Below are 20,945 nucleotides of genomic sequence, written 5' to 3'. Positions count from 1 at the left end.
TTTCTTCAAAATTTGCATGTTTTTAGTTTAAAACTAATTCAAAGAAAGTTAACAAAAAATATATATATAAATACTTTTTAAACAATTAATAAAGTTACAAATTTTGAGATTTATGGGAGGAAAACCTGAACTGAATATTCTATATATATTGAGAATTCTATAGTGAGGGTCTTACTAAGACCCTTAGATGACATCCTATCTCTTAACCGTTTGATCAAACTAACCAATTTGATTCACAAACCAATTGGATCCAATAGCGAACCAATTGGATCCAACGGTTAAGAAATAGATCACCATCTAAGAGCCTTAGGCAATCCCAAAATATCTCAAATCTTAGCCCAATTCCTCTCCCAACCAAATAAAAGTAAGGAGCTAAAATTTGGGAAAATCCAAACTTGAGGCCAAATACCAGTCTAGCTATTGTCTGGACTGGAAATTTTTTTGGTGTAGCCCACTCGTAGCCTATGTGCAATGAGGACAAATGGGGCATGTCGCTACTGTGCTCCATAATATCTTTCGCCACATGTCAGCTACTGGTGATGTTATCGTTGGACAATTCAAATATCTCCTTCTTCTTTTTTTCAACAGTAACCCAAATCAACGATCCATATTAAAGCAAAGCTATTTTAACAGTAAAAAGAAAGATCCAACGACTGAAATTTAAATCTAACAGTCAAAATAATATTTTTAATTAATCTAAATCAGATCCAACTCCAAAACTCACTCTAAACTCTATAAATACCCACCCATTTCTTAAACAATTTAATTTGTGGAATTTCAATTTTTTTAGGTCAAATTGTTCAAAAAAAATTAAATTATAAAGTTATTTGAAAAGATTAAATCAAGAAAAGTTATCCATTTAAAAAAATTAGACTTAAACTATTCTTAAATAATTTAATAAAGTTGCAAACTTAAAATTTAAGTATGAAGGGTTAGGAAAATAAATAGTTTGAGTCGGGGCAAAACCCAAATATTTACTTTTTGGAAGGGGAAAATTTGGGTTTAGGACCAAATGGTAGGAGAAGGTCTTATGTAAGACACTTAGGGCTCGTTTGGCATGTCAGACTTGTCGAATAGTATTACTCTGTTTTGGAGAGTGCTAACTGCTTATCTATAATATTATAAAGTATTTGGTGTTATTCCAGATAAATAGTCAGACTAAGTTATACTGTGTTTGGTGCTTCGTCGGATAACATTGGATCAAACTATTATTATTATTTTTTAAATTCTTTGATAATTTAAGTGGAAATTGAAATTCAAGTGACACGAAATTTTTTTGATAAGATTCATATGAAAAAATTGTTTTTCATTTGTTTTTGCCAAATCATTGACAAATCATTTTAGCCATTACATACATCGAACGACTGCCTAATACTAAAACAAGAAACCTCTCTCCTAATTCTCTCTTCCCTCTATCTGCTTCCTTCATTGTCTTCTTTGCCTGCTCACCATATCATTGATGCAAAACCCCCCAAGTTAAATCTGGAATATGGGATTTTGACCAAAAAATTAATACATAAAAAATCTGGAATCTAACTGAGCTTTGAATCGAGAGCCAATTATACAGACCCACCAATAAAAAAATTAAAACATGATTGAAAACCAAACTTGTTTGGCTGAGCTTTGAATCAAAACAACATAAATGGGCAAGAACGATTTTCAATACTAAGCAAAGCTGCAAACTTGGGTGTTTGAAATTCAAACAAAAAAACCACCAAATAGCCTCTAAAGAAGATAGCACAGAAGAATATGAAGAGTGAAGAGGAGAAGCATATTGGAGAGAGAGAGAGAGAGAGAGAGAGAGAGAGAGAGAGAGAGAGAGAGAGAGAGAGAGATGGATACTTGGAGAAGAGTGAAGAGAATAACCACTAGAAATGATAGTAGAGAAGAACCCGGGAGAAGAAGATGAAAATATAGCATCTGATTTTTCACGTGTATTCTTTTTTTTTTCTAGCCTTATAATTAAGCGTGTATTATGTAAACCGGAGTGTGTGGATTGTATTAGTTAATCAAGTAAGAAGAGTACTAAAAGCCCAAACTGTTTAAAATAGTCAGGTAATTAAATAATACAAGTTTACATCAAACAACTGACCTGGACTATTTACCCCTATCTAGAGTCTAATACGGTATTCCAACAAAGCCCTTAGGAGTCGTTTGGTACGGCAAACTGTCATGGATTGGACTAAATCTTAGGATTGTCTTGGATTAGCTCGGATTGGCCTAATCGGGATTACGTACTGATCAACGTTTGGTGTTGCATCAGACTAAGAAGCTGGATTGTAAAAATAGTGAAGACCTATGTTTAGTATTGTGTCGTACTAAAAAAATATTTTAATAATTAATTTTAACTAAAAATAAATAAAATTCTAATATTCATTTTAATATTTAATTAAGGATTTTGACATAAAAATAAAAAATAAAAAAATTATAACATTTTTTAAAGGCTAAAACTATCTTATCTCTTTTTTTTTTTTTCCCTATTTTTTCTTCCTTCCTTCCTCTTCTCTCCTTTGTCTTTTCTTCTTCCTTTTCTTCCTGACCCCTTTTTTTTTTTTTTTTTTCTTCCTTCCCTGGAAGTCCCTTCTTTTTTCTTTCTTTCTTCCTATTCTTTCCTTTCTATTTTCTTTTTCCTTCCCTTCTTTTCATTCTCTCTTCATCCACTTCTAGGTATGTGGTGGTCAAGCTCGCATGTTTGATGGTGGTATTGGTATCACCATCGATATATTGCGAATGACGTTTATATTAGACAAGCAAGTCCGATGTTTTTTTCCCCATTGGACTATACAATCCCATTTAAGTTAATCCCCTCCCTTACTGAATATGGGTTTCTAGTAGGGGTGACAATTTTCGATATGACCCATTACACGACTCAAACCTGCATTCCTGCCAACCCGCTAAAAATGAAGGAAATGGAGATTTCACCACACACACAAGTGGTTTTGAACCCCTGCCACTTACATTCCTCTCTAACACCTTATCCACCATGTTACATACAACTTTGTGATTATATAATACATTATGTGATATTTATAATGTTTGTACAAGAAGTAGAATTTCACATGTCTTTTTTCTTTTTCTTTTTTTCCGTTCTTTTCCTTCTATCTTCTCTCCTCTCTCTCTATCTTTCTTTTTTCTAATTAAGTGGGTCGAAGTGGAAAACCAGAAAAACATGGGTGTACAGCTCGAGGTGGAAAGTGAGAAAACATGGAAAGCGAAAAACACGGAGGTAAAAAGCTAGAAATTATGGGTGTGGAGATCAAGGAATGTGGGAAAAATTATAAACGGGTGTCAAAATGGACGTCTATTAAAGGAGACAAGGGGAGAAAAAAATCACAACTCAAAAAACAAAAAACCTAGCTCCTCCAATTTTCTTGCTTCCCATTTCTCTCGATCGAAACCTATCTCCTCAAACTCAGAAATAAAATAGCCTCTTCATTCCCATTTTCTATCGATCTAAACCTAGCTCCACCAACACAGGCATGGGGGCAAGGGGATGCACCAGTGTGGATGCCCTACTGTGCTTCCTCACGAGGACTAGTTACCTTAAACGACTCTTTACTCCTTGATAACGATGTTGCTGTTGGAGTTGTGAGGAGTTTGGTGACTCCCAGGAATGTGCGTGTGCTGGGAACGAGGAATCATAACTAGGTGGTGAGTGATGTCATGACACTGAGCATGCAAAGTGCTGCATCTATCGCAAGGGTGGGACATCACCTAATTGCGAAATCCCATAAGGTGTAGGTGCTAAGAGCTTAGTTGGTGGCAGAGCGGAGTTTGGTTGAAGATTGTCAGCGTGTTATAAGGAGTTCGAAGAGGGAGAGGACAAAGACGGCGGAGGTGAATCGACGTCAACTTGAAACATTGCAGGAAGAGAATCAAAAGCTATCCAAGATGGTAGATTTTTACTCTCAAGACATGCAAAAGCAACTGGAGGCCATTGATCGACCGAGTCGCAAGCAACGAGATCACGACACAAGTTATGCTCAAGCTAAGGGTGTGATCTTTGGGAAGTGATGAGCCCCAAGAAGCTGTGTGTGAAAACCCAAGAGAAGAGATACAGAGGGCCAAACTAAAGGCTCCTATTGTCGAATCAGGAAGCGCGCTATGATGTTGTCTTTTTATAAATAAAAAAAAAAAAGTTAACGTAGTCCCCTGTTTTCTTTTTTATTTTTAATTTTTTTAAAATGTGAAATAAATATGTTTCTCATTTTTTTATTTTTTATTTTAATTGTAACGACACAAATTAATGTACTAATCATCCAACTATAAATACTCACAAGTGTATGAATCTATTGGAAACTAGGAATGAGTAAATAGGTTATTAACCAGGTAACTTGTTTAACCTGTTTAAGACGACCCGAACTCGACACGACACGTTTATTAAATAGGTCAGGTTCAGGTTGAGTATTCTTGACACATTTATTATTCCGAAACGACATGAACCCGACACCTAATTTCTTGTACTACTTAACCCAGTCCCGTGAGGCCTAGTGTGCCAAACATGGGTTTTACATCTCTTTCCAACCCAAAATAGGGTGTAAGAGCACTTCCAACAACAAGGGCTGAGGGGGTTTTAGGCCCAAAAACCGTTTCCAACAACAAGGGCTGGCCAAGGCAGCTGTTGGGGCTCAAGAAACCAGGGCAGCCCTCAGGCAAGATGAGCCCGAGTTCAAGTTCGAGTTTGCTGTCAGCAATGACATCAGCAACCAAATTTTTTATATAAAAAAATCTAAAAAAAATACAAAACATTTCAGATTTTTTAAAAAAATAAATACTTAGTCATAGTTTTCACTTCCCACACCAAATTCTATACAAATTTCTCTCTTTATGTGAATTTGCCACGGTAATGGGTGGAAACACCACAACCTTTTGCAAGGACAGTCACTATTTACGTAAATAGTAGCTGGCCTAGCCCCTTGCCATGACAAATGGCAAATTGGTGAAGTGCTGTAAAATGAAAAATCCTTGAAATAAATTCTAAAACCTTGAATGGGTTTAAGCACTCACTACATTCTTCAGGCGCAAAAACATGATGGCTACGAGATTCATACTCTCAAGAGCAAGAACATCAACTAAAAATCTCAATCTCAAATGTTTCTCACCACTCTCTCAATTCATCAGAAACCTCTCCTCCGTCGTTTCCAGAGAATCCAATTTCCGCAACCTCAAGAATCCACGTCCCGGATATTCCAGGAGCATGGTCTCTGCTTCAAACTACAATCTCGACCAGGACTCGGCCTTGAGTCTCGATACTCGTGTTCTAGCCACCGTCATCACCGGCTTTCTTGGTTCTGGAAAGGTTCGTTTTTTATTAGTACTTTTGTAACAATGGAGAAATAGAAATGGTGTGTTGTACTGTACCTGCTTAATTTGAAGTTCTGCTTGTTTCTTGAAGTGGGTATTTGTCGGTTTTTGCTAAAACAAAGAGATAGGCGTCATCTTAACTGTATGTTTCCTTTTTTGTTTTCCCATTTCTGTTTGAATTTGAATCGAATTGTTACTTATTATGCAGACTACACTGCTGAATCATATTCTGACATCTCAACATGGGAAGCGGATTGCGGTCATAGAAAATGAGGTATTTTTTATTTTGCGCCAATAGAAAATGAAGTTGATTTTCACGATTGCCACTATTTTTGTGCTATATTTTTTCTTTGTATTGATTTTATGTGAACATTCACAGTGAAATACACAAGAAATATATGCATTATTTGTTTAGATTATCTAAATGTTAATGACGGAGTATGGGATGACCAAAGAAGGATTAGACTCAAGTTTCATGGTGTGCATATCTGCGACTTCTACACTTTTGGCTTAAAACAAAAGCAAATGATTTTATTTTTGTGTCGTTTCAGTTTCTTTTTCTTTTGGGGTATACCTCTATGATTTATTAGAGTTTGGAATAAAAAACTTTCTTGCTTGAGCAATCTTATTAGTGAAATTGCGTGGTGTAGGGGTCAATATGACAAAGTAATGTTTAGCTTGAATATCCAAAATATTTTTTCCCTTTTCTTCATTGTTTTCTTGAATTAACCCTAACTTGGTGTTTTTATTTTATATTAAGCTCCTACCTTATGTTGTCAATTTTCTGTTTAAGTAGTTCCATATTTTTTCAGGGGATATTTACTATTTTTTATATTATGTTTCACTCTTAAATTGTTCCTAGGTCCGAGTATCTTTTGTCCTCAAGAGTGTTGGTCATTATGTTGATATGTTTCATATTTATTCTGGTATATGCTTATAATATTAGGCATTCAGTACAAACTGTTTATTGTGAATACTGTGTGTATCTTTTATGCGAAGCAAAGTCTTTAACCATTTAATATTATCCATGCAAACAAAAGACCATTTAACAAACTAAATCAATAAGCATCTATACAGTGAACAACAAAATTTAGTTGAATTTGACCCTGGCTACATCCACAACAAAATCAATGGATTTAAGTTAACCCAAGATGCAGTAGTACCTAAAACACTCCTAAAGCTTGACGATGTCTTGATTCGATTATGACTATCTTGACGTTGTCTTGACTCTGCCTTTAGTCTTTGATCTGATCGGATCTCAAGTCCATGCGCTGATGCCATCATTAAGTGCGCATTTGACCTTTCAATTGGATGTGAAAATTCAACGCATATGCATGTCATAGATTTGTCAACCGAAATTTGTAGCATTTGCAATTATTTTAATTAAAATTTTCCAGGGTATCAGGATTGTTAGAGTATAAGAATGAAAATATTTTTGGTTAAAATAATGTAATTACTAGTTTAACAGGAAATTAGCTGCTTTCTTATTGAGGAATTGCTTTACTATCCCTGACGTTAGTTGGATAGTTGATTTCAATAAAAAACGTGTTGATAAAGAACACAAAATTCCTCTGCAAGATTTCCATTCTATGCATTAAGCCTGTTCTTTGTATCAAGCATTATTAGATTAAGCCATAAGAGCCTCATCATTTTATTTATTTAAGTTCTCATTTGATTAGAGTAAGCAGTAGCCGCCTAGCAGTGAAGCACTTTGAATAAGCAGTAGCCACAAATGAGGGATAATTGGGGCATCCACATATGTTAGTCTTTCACCAGATGTGGAAATACGTTTTTCAATCCATTTCTTTCCCATTCAATTCGCCTACTCCACATTTTGCGCCCAACTCATTAGGGGTAGTTGTGTTGGGACAGCCACATTTGAGGAGTTGACGTAGCCACACATGAGGGATAATTGGGGCATCCACATATGAGGGGGAATGTTATGTTAGGATATTGAACACTTTTTTACCCACATCTTTATATGTTGAGAGTTTTTTTTTTTTTTTTTTGTTTTGTTTTGTTTTTTTTGTTTGGAGACTTAATATATTAAGTTGGAAGTGATAAATAATTTAACTTATATAGTGAAATTTTTTTTTCATACAGTATTTGTATCTGTTCTTGAGATTTATTTATTTTCTTTAATTGGAATGGTTTGTTCTTAAGTTTGTTTTAATAATAGGATTATGTACATGCAGTTTGGTGAGGTGGATATTGATGGATCATTGGTTGCTAGTCATTCATCTGTGAGTGAAGACATTGTCATGGTCAATAATGGTTGCCTATGCTGTACTGTTCGGGGTGATCTAGTTAAAATGCTGTTGGAGTTGGTTAAGAAAAAACGAGACAAGTTTAATCATATTGTTATAGAAACCACGGGTATGTTGGATTTCTCAAATTTTACTCATAGGTGGTGGTGTAAGTATTATTTAAATTCTAAATAATTAAAGATTTGAGTATGTATGAAATTCATTTGGATGCAATTTAAAGAAGTTCTATTCCAAATTGTTGTTCTCATTAAAAGGAAAGTACAGAACAATAAAGAGAAAGGGGGGCCAATAATGTTTTGACTTTAGGGTGCCAGAACTCAAGATTGACATAAAATCTTTTCTGCAGGCCTTGCTAACCCAGCTCCCGTTATAGAAACATTTTGTATGGATGAACTTGTTTCAAGACATGTGAAACTGGATGGAGTTGTTACTTTGGTTGATGCCAAGCATGCAATGCAACATTTGAACGAAGTGAAACCAAGATTTGTGGTGAATGAGGCAGTGGAACAAGTGGCATATGCTGATCGTATTATATTGAACAAGGTGGGTTTTTGTTTCTTACTCTAAAAGTGCTGTTCTTTTCCTTGTCTGTTGTTCCTTCCGTCTTTCCCTTCCTTTTTCTGCTGTCTAATTTCTGTACTCCAGCCATCTCTTTCCAATTAGAATTCTATTTTCTGCTCCAAGCTTATGAGATTCTATCAATTGTTTTGGCAGATAGATTTGGTGACCGAGACTGAATTGGAGGTGTTGACTAACAGAATCAAGGTATGTTGTTCCACTGCGCAAGATTTATTCAGTTGGTTTGTTTGAACAAAGAGTATACGGGAGTATAGTAGAGAGAGAAGAAAGATTTATGTTAGGGTCGAGCATCTAACCTGAAATCATTTGGCAATGGGCCGACAGCAGACCCAGGATGTTATACATTGTGGTGCATGGCTTGACATAACCAATTAAAATAAAGTTTAGAAAATAAGGGGAAGATCAATATCTTCCATTCAAGATGAATAGAGTACATGGGTGCTTATATTGAACAACACCACATCAGATTCTCCTAGTATTATGCTCTAGGAATCAGCCTTGACTTATGCAAAAAACAAGAATTAAGCTAACAGATAACTCTTGAATGGAGGCAATCTAACAGGATGTAAAAGAATATATACCAGCACAGCCCCTGAATTTGGAGAGTAGACACCAACTACTCCCAGCTAGCTGATTTTCCGAGAGCCCATAAAGAGCCCTTTAACTTTGCACTATCATAGAGTCAAAGAAGAGTGAGTTCTTTTCCTCTTTTTTTTTTCTTTCCATCAACAAGGGGCCAAATTATTCAAACCAAGTACCAGACGCGACTCAAAGCAAGATTCTGGATAAGAATTATGGTTCAAATTAATGATGGGTGACGTGGAGCATTGGGCCTGACATGTGGGTGAATTGCCTTCTTTCATACCATCGTCGACAATCAAGAGACCCGAAAAACTTAAGCTGTTAGGCAATGGGGCAATAATGTATATCAAGATAGCATATAGGTGCAGCCCCACCTTGCAGCACACAAACAAACGAAAAGGTTGAGAATGATGATTCAAGGCCCAGGGCCTACTACAGACCAAGGCTCTTATAACATGTCAGGGTTAGAGTATCGTACCCAAAAACATTTGGCCCATTCAAATTTCCATTGGATGGAGTAGGATGAGGCATTGGAGTCGAAATGCGAGGTAAAACATCATGGGGGTAACTGATATCTAGTGATGTTTTGCACACTTTGACTGTCTTGTTCATGTGCACCAAGGTGAAAGAAGATTTCTAGGTGTTTATAGAGATGCCAGTAAGCTCATTATCTTTCTGCCTCTTGATCTGGGGTCACTAAAAACATTTGGCAATGGTGGAGGGAGTCATGATATTATTGTGGTGCAAGGGTTGGCACACCCAAAGTGGGATTATATTCTCAACAATTTAGATGGTAGGCAGATTGAAAATTGAATATATTATATAATCCTAGGCCCATTCAAATTTCCATTGGATGGAGTAGGATGAGGCATTGGAGTTGAAATGTGAGGTAAAACATCATGGGGGTAACTGATATCTAGTGATGTTTTGCACACTTTGGCTGTCTTGTTCATGTGCGCCAAGGTGAAAGAAGGTTTCTAGGTGTTTATAGAGATGCCAGTAAGCTCATTATCTTTCTGTCTCTTGATCTGGGGTCACTAAAAACATTTGGCAATGGTGGAGGGATTCATGATATTATTGTGATGCAAGGGTTGGCACACCCAAAGTAGGATTATATTCTCAACAATTTAGATGGTAGGCGGATTGAAAATTGAATATATTATATAATCCTAGGCCCATTCAAATTTCCATTGGATGGAGTAGGATGAGGCATTGGAGTCGAAATGTGAGGTAAAACATCATGGGGGTAACTGATATCTAGTGATGTTTTGCACACTTTGACTATCTTGTTCATGTGCGCCAAGGTGAAAGAAGGTTTCTAGGTGTTTATAGAGATGCCAGTAAGCTCATTATCTTTCTGCCTCTTGATCTGGGGGTCACTAACTTCTCTCCAACGCGCGCTTAGGCATGCCTTCAAGGTCTCTGCCTCGCATAGCGGACTAAAAATGCCTTGTCTCTACGCCTCGCCTTTTAAAACATTGAGTAGTATATAACTTTGTCCACACTCCAAGTGGTACAAAAGTTGGCCTGGACAGAATCAATGCTAAGCTCGTGGAATCATGGACACCAATCGGTCCAATATCCCGTGCATACTAATCAGCCTATATTAATGTTAGTTGCAGAGATCATATAAACATTGACTGGAGCCTTCGATAAATGAGCAAGATTGTTAGCCTTTAGCAGCTACAAGGGCTCTTATCTTGTTACCTTGTGAAAAAACTTATCCTAGGGTATGGGAACTTGCGAGCTGCAAATAGTCAACATTTAATCAATAACATGTAAGATGCATGTTATTCATAATTTGAAATGTGGGACTATTTTAATAGTGGAATTGCATATGCTAAACTGGGTTAATCACTTGGCTTGTAGAAATTATTGCTGAACTTCAAACTAGATTGGCAATGCTTCATTTCTTTCTGTTTTATGCTTTTGTTGCATGTATTTGGATTTTTTAATTACACCTTAAAAAAGGAGAAATATTATTATTTTTTTAATTTTGCAATACTTGTGCATGGATTAGCATATCAATGGGATGGCGCAAATCAAGCTAGCTAAATTTGGATCTGTGGACATGGACTTTGTTTTGGGTGTAGGAGGATATGATCTCGAAAGGTCATTGTCTAATCTTTGTGTGTTTGTTTTTTTTGCCATCTCAAATTTGTTCATACATTTTAAAATAATATTACTCTTGTTGCTTTGTTGCTATCTTTTATTCTTTTGAGTTCTAGAAAAAAGAGATTTGTTACGCGTATTCATTTATAGTGCATACTGTTGATTCCCTACAATGTATTTCAATGATCGAAACATCCATTCTTTAGTTCCTCCTTCAAGGATCATCCCTACAGAAAATCAGACATACAAGAAGTTGTGTGGTCTTCTAAACTGTACAGACAAACATAGTGTGCTCGAGAAGACTTTAATGATGTGGAAGGTAGTTAATCGGATAGTTGAGTTACGATTGGTGATTTTTTATGGGGATGATTTATTTTTTAAGGAGCACCTAAAAAATTGATCGTTTCGATTATTGAACTGCAAATTGTGAAGGACCCACACTTTTCACACTTTTACCTTCCTCTGATTCCTCCCTTAGGAAAGGGTGTCTATATATATGTATAGATATATTATCTACATGTACACCTATATAGTGCATACTAATCTTTGTAGCACGTTAAATGCCTTGATCTGCAGGATCGATAGTCAAGTTCAAGTAGATAGTTCCTGTTCTCCATCCCATCACCATGAAGCTGGACATGGTGCCGGTCTCTGTCTCTTTCGCTCTCTGTTTTTTTGTTCTTTCTTTCATCTGAGTGTTTTGTGTTTGTCTTCGTTGTAAATAAATTTGCTAAGGTGAACTGCATAATCTGTTCTCATTTATGCAGGTGAAGCTTCCTATTTCTATTGGATTTAGATAAATTTATTTTATTTTATACGAAACAGTAATTTTATGAAATTTATCATTAAATGTTAGGGGTTGTTTGTTTATCATTAGTGTTTGTCTTCGTTGTAACTCATCTTGCAAATTAAAGTTTCATCTCTGTTGCTTGTCCACATATTGTAATTTCCTTTTCTTTAATAAACTTTTTATATCATTAGAAGTGTAGCGAAATCAAACTACATGTGGTTGCACTCGAGGGGATCACTTAAACTTGTTAGTTTCTGTTTGAATAACTTTCTCCTTGAATATTCCTTTTTTTTTAAATCCTAATTCTTTTGTTTTTCTCGTTAGTTAATTGAATAATCTACTTAGGGTTTTCTCTAAAGTGATTCCAAGCTTATTTTCTTCTGTTCCATTTATTTCTAATATGGCTGGGATTTTACAGAACACCACAATCATCATCATGACCATGTACATGATTCTACTGTCTCAAGTGTCAGCATAGTTTATGAGGGAACCCTTGATCTTGACGAGGTAGCAAAATTTTACTTTATCATTTTGTTTACATATATTTATATTGGCGGTTTGGTGTCTGTTTCTGCTTCTGTCTAATTTACTTTGGAAACATAAGCTCATCTTGGAAGTTAATTGGAATTTTTACTTGATCAAATATTTAAGCCACTAGTTAATCAAAGCATAGTTGCACAATACTTCATAACCAAAATGAGTACCAATTTAAATGAATTGAGTCTAGGAATACATTTGTTTTTCATATACATAGAATGATCATAATTCCTGGAATAGAAGGTATTGAAATTTCTCAATTGCCATACCCACTGAAGATGCTTTGTTTAAGAAAAGAAATTTTATGAAAACGATAGGAAAAGGCAACAACAATTTTGTTTTCAACTGTTTCCTTACGGAATTAGAATTTATTCCACCTTTGTTTGATCAAATGGATGGACCAGGTGGACGATTGGCTTGAAAGGTTGATCGAAGAAAAAGGAGAAGACTTGTACAGGATGAAGGGTGTCTTATCTATAAATGGTTCTGATCAACGTTATGTTTTCCAGGTTCTCATTTTTTTCGTTTGTTTCTATTTTATGATTTGATGAAAAACATTTTATAATTTTTGCCAAATCTAAATTTAGCTTGTATTTTGGCCTTCTGCCATTATGTTTAATCTCTTCAGGGGGTGCACTCCACATTGGATGGGTGCCCAGGCAGTACATGGGGACCTGATGAGAAGAGGATTAACAAGCTTGTGTTCATAGGAAGGAATTTGGATGAAACTACTCTTAGAAAAGGTTTTAGAGGTTGTCTAGTATGATGTTCTTATAGTAGCTATGCGGTGGGGATCGTAATGAGTTCAATGCTTCTTAGTGTCACCGGCGAGTTCTTTCAGAGTTTTGGCATCAAATGATTTACAATCTTGTTCGGACTCATGACCCAAACATGTTTATGCAACATTTAAACTTTTGACAAGGTTTTATACTAGTGTTTATGATGTCTCTGAAGTTTAATTTTTGCCTTTTTTTTATTTTTATTTTTTATAATGGATTTGTAGAGTGTGTTTTCATAATAGTGGCGTGTGAGCGTGGCGGTTGATGAATCATAGTGGATTCATATTGCAGATTTATATTACACAGGTCCCTTAGCAGATCCTCCATTGACAATGTAAACCTTTAGTTTGTATATGAAATTGATATGTATTTAGTTATACTTCAGTAACTAGTGAACATTTTGTAAAAAACAATAGCTGACAATGGGCATTATATTCAAGTTTAGTCGTATACAATTCCGCCATGCAACTAAGTCTTATAAAATTATTTTGTCAAACGGTAGGGACTTGATTAAGTAAACATGTTTTAGAGTTTCATTCAAAACTTTCATATTTTTTTCACAATTTCTATTCGAGTAAGTTCTTATCGAAATTTTTGCATTTTTGGATCGTTGATATTTTCGTTTGCAAAGATGACATGACTATATCTAGTGCAATTTATTGATAAACTTCACATTTTTTTAATTTAAAAGTTATAAATAAAAAAACCCTAACCGAAATAACCGATTAAACTCTTGAAGCATCGTTCACCATTATTCCCTTTGTTGGAATAAGTCATTAAATATGAAGACTCCAAAGCTGACCCTCGTAGTTTATTGTCTCTGTCTGTTTGTTTGTAGGCGTCTTTGGAGTTTTAAAACTTGCACCGGCAGTGACCTCTCAAAAACGATAGAACCATATGATCCGTTTTTAAAATTAAAAAAAAAAACTCAAATAAATTATGTCAACCAAATCTAACAAGTAAACCAACAATTAATAATATTAATAATATTAATTTTTAATTATTAATGAAATTAGGAGAATGCAGAGGACTAAAATAGGAGAGGCAGCAGAAGGTGGAAAGAGGGGGTTGGATGGACATGACAGCTTTTCACGGGACAAATGGCCCCCATGGGCCACACGGTCCTTCCCCTTGGGCAGTGGGAATATTCTGCACTCCCGTCGCATGCGGAGCTTTCGCAACGTGTCTTTCTCTGCACATGTGAACCTTTACGTCTATCATCATTGACACTGTGAGACAAGACGAGATGAGCTTATGGCTTACCGTCGAATATTCCACGCTGGCCTCCACGCCTTTTTAAAAAAAAAATTATCAAACGACCTATGTGCAACTTAAAAATTTTCTGGTAGGCCTAGGCCTAGCTATTACGTTCAAGATAAAACCCTAATAAATCATCACGAAGTGTTTATTGATAATTTGAAAATAATATAATATAACCCTAACTACGGACTAAAGTTGGTTTATATATTCTAGAAATCCTAAAAATCCAAAAAGAGTTAAAATAATAAAATAACAAAATTTTTGAAAACTAATAAAACATTAAAATGCATTTTTGGGCTGCTAAATGATTTTGGAAGCCTGAGAGAAGCTTGTACATAATAGCAAAATAAATGTGTTTTATTTGTGACAGTGTTCTTTTCAAAACGGCGAATTATGGGATCAAATTCGAGCTCGGAGTTCAAATACATGCAGCTTTCTGGGTTTAACTTTGCCCGTACGTCTTTCCAACTCCTCTTCGATTGCTTCCGTCATCTGTTCTACATCATAATGACGTGGTGGAAAATCGGCTCTTATTTACATGTTTTGTGTTGTAGTTTTTTTTAAAGTTGTAATAAATACCTCAACTTCTTTTGAGTTTGTTACGTTTTATTATGAGAGTTAAAAAATTGTAGTTGGTTTGATGCGCATAGGTATATGATTGATTTTCCTGAACATTTCTTGCGCTATGTATGACTATTAGTGAATGTATACCTTATGCATCACCCAAAAAAATGTATACTTTATGCGCTTCCTGTTGTTGGTGGATTAGTGGTTACTCTGCTTCAGTTATTTGTATCTACACTGATTATTGTTACGGACATCCTTTAAGCCTAAATTATGAATGCTTTTGTTTAAAAATATTTCTGATTTTGTTTATTAATATATACAGCCCGCCAGCCAGCCCCCGGCTAATGCATTGCTGCTTCCTCTTCAGATTCGTCGCCGAGCTTTTCTCTACAAAAACAAATTATACAATTCTTCTATTGCATAGCTGAAATTATATGCGCATTATTCAAATAAATAAATATATAAATAAATAAATGCCACTTAAAAACAACGCGTTCTCTGTGTTCTGTTCTGTTCTGTTCTCAAAAGTAACTTATTCCCTCCTCTTCCCTCTCTCTGTCCCTGCTTCTGATTCTGTCTTTCTTACAACTCAATTCACTTCCATCACTCTCACCTTTCTTCTTGTTGGCTTCTGGGGGTTTTTTGGGTTTTGAGAATTATTTGGTGGAGAGAGAGAAGCAAGATTGCTGCTTGAATTTGGGAAGTGGGATTTGGGGAGGCTTGCATTTGTTTGTTAATGGAAAGGAATTATGGAGGTGGCTGTGATGGGGAAGGGAATTGTGGATACGAGAATGGGGTGATGATGACAAGAGACCCCAAACCAAGGCTAAGGTGGACGCCTGATCTTCATGACAGATTTGTAGATGCTGTCACTAAACTTGGTGGCCCTGACAGTATGTCTTCTTAAATTCTTTTATTTTTATTTTTTTGTTTTTCTATCAACAACTTGTTTATGTTTCTTTTAATTCTTGATGCTGTAATATTTTGTGGGATTTTAATTTAAACCTGAAATATGAATAAATATTGGGTGATCAATTTGTCATTTTGGCAGAATTTTCAATGGTATTAGTGCATGTAATTTGCAAAGCTTAATTATCTGATCCAGCTAATTTAATTTTGAAGAGGGTTTCTGTTTTCAGAAGCAACTCCCAAGTCTGTCTTGAGGCTAATGGGCTTGAAGGGATTAACATTGTACCACTTGAAAAGCCATTTGCAGGTATCTTTTGCCTTTTTATTTTATTTATTTTTTGATGGACAAATGCATCCACTACTAAGCTAGTCAATTTGCAGAAGTACAGGCTTGGACAGCATGCTCGGAAACAAAGCTCTGGAGACGAACACAACAGAGAGAATAATCGTGAGTTTATTATAAACCTAGAAATATTTGTGTGTAATTTTGGTAATATGTTCTTTCAATATCTTTTGCAGTTTGACTGATGCTTTTTTCCTTTTAAAAAAATTATAGGGGATTCATATGTACATTTCAGTAATCATCATTCAACAGGTTCGAGCGCCAAATCGTCGAGAGGTGGTAATGCCGAACAAGGGTATGTGAAACCATCACTTATCATCAACTGCAATTTGATTACTTAGCTAATACATAGTTTACAGTTTGGTTCATTTGTTAGCATTAGCTAGCCTTCCTTCTGAGGTTTCAGTCATTAGCTTAGATGAGAAAAACTTCTGGTGCTTTGGATATTGTTGTTGCCATTGCTGTCTTTTGGATCATTTTGTTTTATATACGTCCTTTTTACTTTGTGGTGTATAGAAATGAAGTCTCTATATGTGAAATGTAGCTTCGTTCAATGCACTATATTTCTTATGTTAAATGAATCAAAGGGAGAAACAAATTAAAATAATTAGTCATTACAAGTATGCAAAACTTTTCTTATAGTAGAGAGTGTGCTTTTAGCAGAAAGTTTTTCTTCTTGTTGCAATCTCATCCTCTTCTGGACTCGTGAAAAAGAACGCTGGTATTTCTTCATGAAAACGGAGTTGGTTTTCTATATTCTTGAAAAAAATAAAAAATTTCTACATCAGGATTCTCCTTTTTGGATTATATCTCCGTTAAACCTATTAAAATGCTTATTATCCTTATTGAAATGCTTTTGGTTTAAGATTGTTATGCTCATTTTCCTTACGAACCCGCTTGGATACTAATGAACGAAAATGCTGAAAACAGAACACTTCCATTTTCTGAGGCACTCAAGTGTCAGATTGAAGTACAAAACAGATTGCAAGAGCAGCTTGAGGTATGTTGTTTTGCTATCAGAAATCTGAATGGCCAAATAATATGCTAGCATTTTCTTATAATAAAAATCTTAAACTTTTCCAATAGGTTCAGAAGAAGTTGCAGATGAGAATAGAAGCCCAAGGGAAGTACTTGCAAGCCATATTGGAGAAGGCCCAAAAGGGCCTCTCCCTAGACATGAAGGGGCCCACTACTATAGAAGCTACAAGAGCCCAATTAACTGACTTCAATTTGGCTCTTTCAAATTTTATGGAGAATATAAATGAGGAGGATAGAAGAGGAAAGAGCAATGGTTCAACTTTTGAGATTTATGAAGAGGGAAATACAGAAGAACATAAAGATGCAAAGCTTAAGGTTGAGAGGGGCTCTATAAATTTTGACTTAAATACTAAAGAGAGCTATGATTATGTTGGTTCAAATGCCGGTGATTTCGAACCGAGATGCTTTCGTTTACAAGATACTACACTTTGATGACAAACACTCAACACTTTGCTTATATTCACATTCTATTCAAAAGAAGAGGCTGCTAAGTGCTATATTTGTTGCCAAAAAGAAAAAAAAAATAGCTGTCTTTTGTTGAGTTCTCATTGTTTATGAGTTCTTTCAACTTTCTTTTTTCTGTGGTTAAAAGATGCATGTGTTATTATTGATCACAATATCATCCGATTATAAATTAGATTACTATTATTCAGAATCTCCCCAGACACTTCATTTACATCACTCGTATAGTTAGAGAAATATACTGTGTTCCAATTAATTTTATTTGGTCTTTTGGGTTAGGGTAGTTGGTGTGGTTTTGTGTTGTAATTCAATTTCTCTCAGTAAAAAGATTATTGTTCTTTAACGATAAAAGCTGTAGTTTATAAGGGTAGCAGAAGAACTCATAATCAATTGAATATACTAGCATTGGCCATCAAAACAACTGCAATATCGATTGGAACCATGCAATTGCAAAAGGAGAACACAACCAGCAAATCAGGGTTCTTGTTTTTTGTTTTTGTTTTTGTTTTTTTGCTAAAGGTCCATTTGGATGAAGGGATTTGAAAGAAATGATTTGGATTTGATAACAAGACTAAATTTTCTATAAAAACAACATTGATTGACTAAATTTGAAATAACTAGATGTAGCACATATGAAAGAAATAGGTAGTTGGGCCATAACTATATTTATCAAAAAAAGCAAGGAGTTGGCCCGTGAAACACTACTACAATGTACTATTTGCGCGACGACGACAAATTGATCACGCAAGAAACACTTGAGCGACGAAAAAATTATTCGTCGCGCAAACTATTCAAAACTTGCGCGACCAAAAATTTTGTCGCAAAAGAAAACTTAGCGTGACCAAAAACGTGGTCGTCGCGCAAAGTGAGGAAGAAAAACGCGGGTTTATTTTTTTTGATGCCAAACACTTGCGCGATGACACATATCGTAGCGAAAAAACCCTAGTGCGACGGTAATTGTTATCGTCGCGTAAAGTTAGACAGAAAACTGCGGGTTAATTTATTTGGAGTGCTGTTATTTCCACCCCTCTGTCCCATCATATAAATTTGAAAAAACACAATCCTATCTTTCCACCCACCATAATTCCTAAAATACCCATTCATAATTAATAATATTCTGGCAAATATATATATATATATATTTATAAATTAAAAAAACTTAAAAAATAATCCACCCCAACCCCACCTCCCCAAAGCTGCCCCTTGTTCCTATGGAAAACAGCCATCTCTCAGTAAGGTTGCACAGAAGTGATAATTGGAATTAGATCGAAATTGGAGTGAAAGAAGAGTGCATAGAAAGGCAACCAATTGGAAGCACATTGCAATCAGTTTGTGGTCTGATATCCAAGAAAGACACTAAAGATATATACTCTGTCTAACCCGCAATCAAAGAGCTATTGCCAGCAACCTTCTTCCTAAGAAAGGTACCATTTAACTAATTTCTTCAACCATTTCTGCAGATTTGTTGTGGGCTTGTTAGATGGCATGAGATGTTTGCTGGGGTAAATAGAACCCCCCATATAACGAAGAAGAAGTTAAAGAAAAGCTTTGCTGGAAAAGTCGCTCTTCAGTGGAGTTGCCCGAAGGAGATTGAGGGGCATGAGGATAGTTGGGCGTGGCTCTGCGCTCATTTTTAGGCCCCCGATTATGTGTTATTTTTTTATATTAAGTTCAAAATTATTACATGTTTCTTACTAATGTTTATTTAATTTTTTATATTTCATTTCAATTTCAACTAATATGTTTATTTTTTGTATAATAGAATAAGGCCAAAGTAAATAAGGGAATAGGAACAAGAAGACTCTTCTCCACCATTCAGGCTCCAGGCACTTCTCATATAGGATGGATGCACGGTGGCGGGTAATTATAAAAGAGTTTGTATTCAATTTTTAATATGTCATTAATATTAATTTATTTTTTTGTACTAACATTTTTCTTCTCTTGTTCAATTCAGGGGGTAATCTAATTTCCTGGAGATCGACGTCTTTGATGCGTTTATGTTCGACTTGGGAATGAGTTGGTCGAGTCCCTTCATGTAAGTATTCTTTAATTTTAATTATTATCTTATGGATTCAAGTTTCAGGGTTACTATATGAATGTTTTAATTAATATTTTATGTTATGTTAAATAGACGGCAATGGTGGAGAGGAACCAGTTGGTTCTTCAGGAGTCTGCCTCCTAACTTCCTCCCGATACTCCACTCGAGTCTGTGGATCCTCCATAGGATGCTGGGTTTCAGATCTTGATAGAGATGTTGGATCAGACCCTCGGGAGGAGACCGCAAACGTATTGTCGAGGAATGGGGAATGCTCGGCGACGGGAACCTAGACCCCGCGCATCGTCGCAGTCAAACGAGGTAACTGCTTTGACAGCGATGGTGGCCTAGCTTAAGGGTCAGATGTCTGTGCTTCTAGAGTCCCTTGCTCGGTTCGGCATTCCAATCCCGCATTTTGGTTCCTCATTGACCTCCCAGCCTCTCCAACCCGAGCATGGCCACCAGACATCTGTCCCTGTCGACAATGTCCAGACCTTCGAGCCGCAATTGCCAGACGACCAAGTAGATTTTGGAACATTGTTTGATTAGTATTTTACTTTCTTAATTAAATTAAAAAAATTTCTCTTGTACTATACATTTATATTTTTTTATAAATTTTTTTTTTCTCTTCATTACATTTTTTTATTGCAAAAAAAAAAAAACCAAACAAATTTTTTTTTTACAAAATTAAAAAAATGTAAAATGAAATGAAATAAAATATATTTTATTTTTGCGCAACAAAACTCTTTTGGTCGCGGCAATTCATGTTTTTACAAAATAAAAAAGCATAAAATGAAATTTTAAAGATATTTTATTTTATCTTTGCGTGACGAAATCTTTTGTCTCACGAAAAAAAAAATGCGCGACAAAGACGATTTCGTTGTGCAACAAAAATCGTTGCATAAATGTCCGAGACACGAATTCAAATCGTCGAGCAATTAGTTGCGACACAAATATCATCCGTCGCGCTTTGTACTCGCAACGAACATGCTGTTGTCACGCAAAAGTTTGTGAGACGAACAATTCTGTCGCCCCTAAACTTTTTGTGCAACAAAGGTTAACCGTCGCACAGTTTTGCGCGACCAATAAGAAAATTTGGTCGCGCAAAGTCTTTCTTCACGATCTTTGAGCGAGGAAGTTTCTGTCGCGTTGAAATTTGAGAGACTAAAATGTACTTTGCGCAATGAAATTCTCATCGTCACGCAAATTGTAAAATGTAGTAGTGAGAGCAATTAGATACCCAACTAAGAAAGCCAAGGCATGGATCCAAGAAAGAGTGATCTTCTTCCATTTTCCCAAGTGGGTTAGGGCCTGTTTGGCATTGCTGTGCTATGAAAATAATCGCTATCAAATTTTCTGTGAGAGAAATCAACTGTGGAAT

General features: G+C 35.6%; 2 protein-coding genes across 3 annotated transcripts; both read left to right on the top strand.

Moving 5' to 3' along the window:
- Positions 1-4,916: 4,916 nt before the first annotated feature.
- Positions 4,917-13,119, top strand: LOC117626913 (P-loop guanosine triphosphatase YjiA-like). Of its 2 annotated transcripts, none has more exons than XM_034358715.1 (10): positions 4,917-5,299; positions 5,513-5,578; positions 7,500-7,680; positions 7,918-8,114; positions 8,286-8,336; positions 10,753-10,844; positions 11,421-11,485; positions 12,053-12,141; positions 12,576-12,680; positions 12,800-13,119. In XM_034358715.1, exons 1-10 carry the CDS (start codon positions 5,030-5,032, stop codon positions 12,935-12,937), a joined length of 1,254 nt encoding a protein of 417 aa, XP_034214606.1. In that variant the 5' UTR covers positions 4,917-5,029; the 3' UTR covers positions 12,938-13,119. The 2 variants fall into 2 exon arrangements, with proteins under 2 accessions (XP_034214606.1, XP_034214605.1); XM_034358714.1 differs by having other exon boundaries at positions 4,919-5,299; positions 11,421-11,491.
- Positions 13,120-15,095: 1,976 nt separating this feature from the next.
- On the top strand, positions 15,096-17,513 carry LOC117627186 (myb family transcription factor PHL11). The gene is made up of 6 exons (XM_034359131.1): positions 15,096-15,670; positions 15,917-15,993; positions 16,068-16,134; positions 16,243-16,324; positions 16,960-17,029; positions 17,116-17,513. The coding sequence occupies exons 1-6, from the start codon at positions 15,514-15,516 to the stop codon at positions 17,497-17,499; spliced, it is 837 nt and encodes a 278-aa protein (XP_034215022.1). The 5' UTR covers positions 15,096-15,513; the 3' UTR covers positions 17,500-17,513.
- The last annotated feature ends 3,432 nt before the right edge of the window (positions 17,514-20,945 follow it).

The sequence above is a fragment of the Prunus dulcis genome, chromosome 5 (assembly GCF_902201215.1).
Source record: "Prunus dulcis chromosome 5, ALMONDv2, whole genome shotgun sequence".
NCBI classification, from domain to species: Eukaryota; Viridiplantae; Streptophyta; class Magnoliopsida; order Rosales; family Rosaceae; genus Prunus; species Prunus dulcis.
Note: the sequence above shows the minus strand (reverse complement) of the source record. Positions and strands in the feature narration are given on the sequence as shown.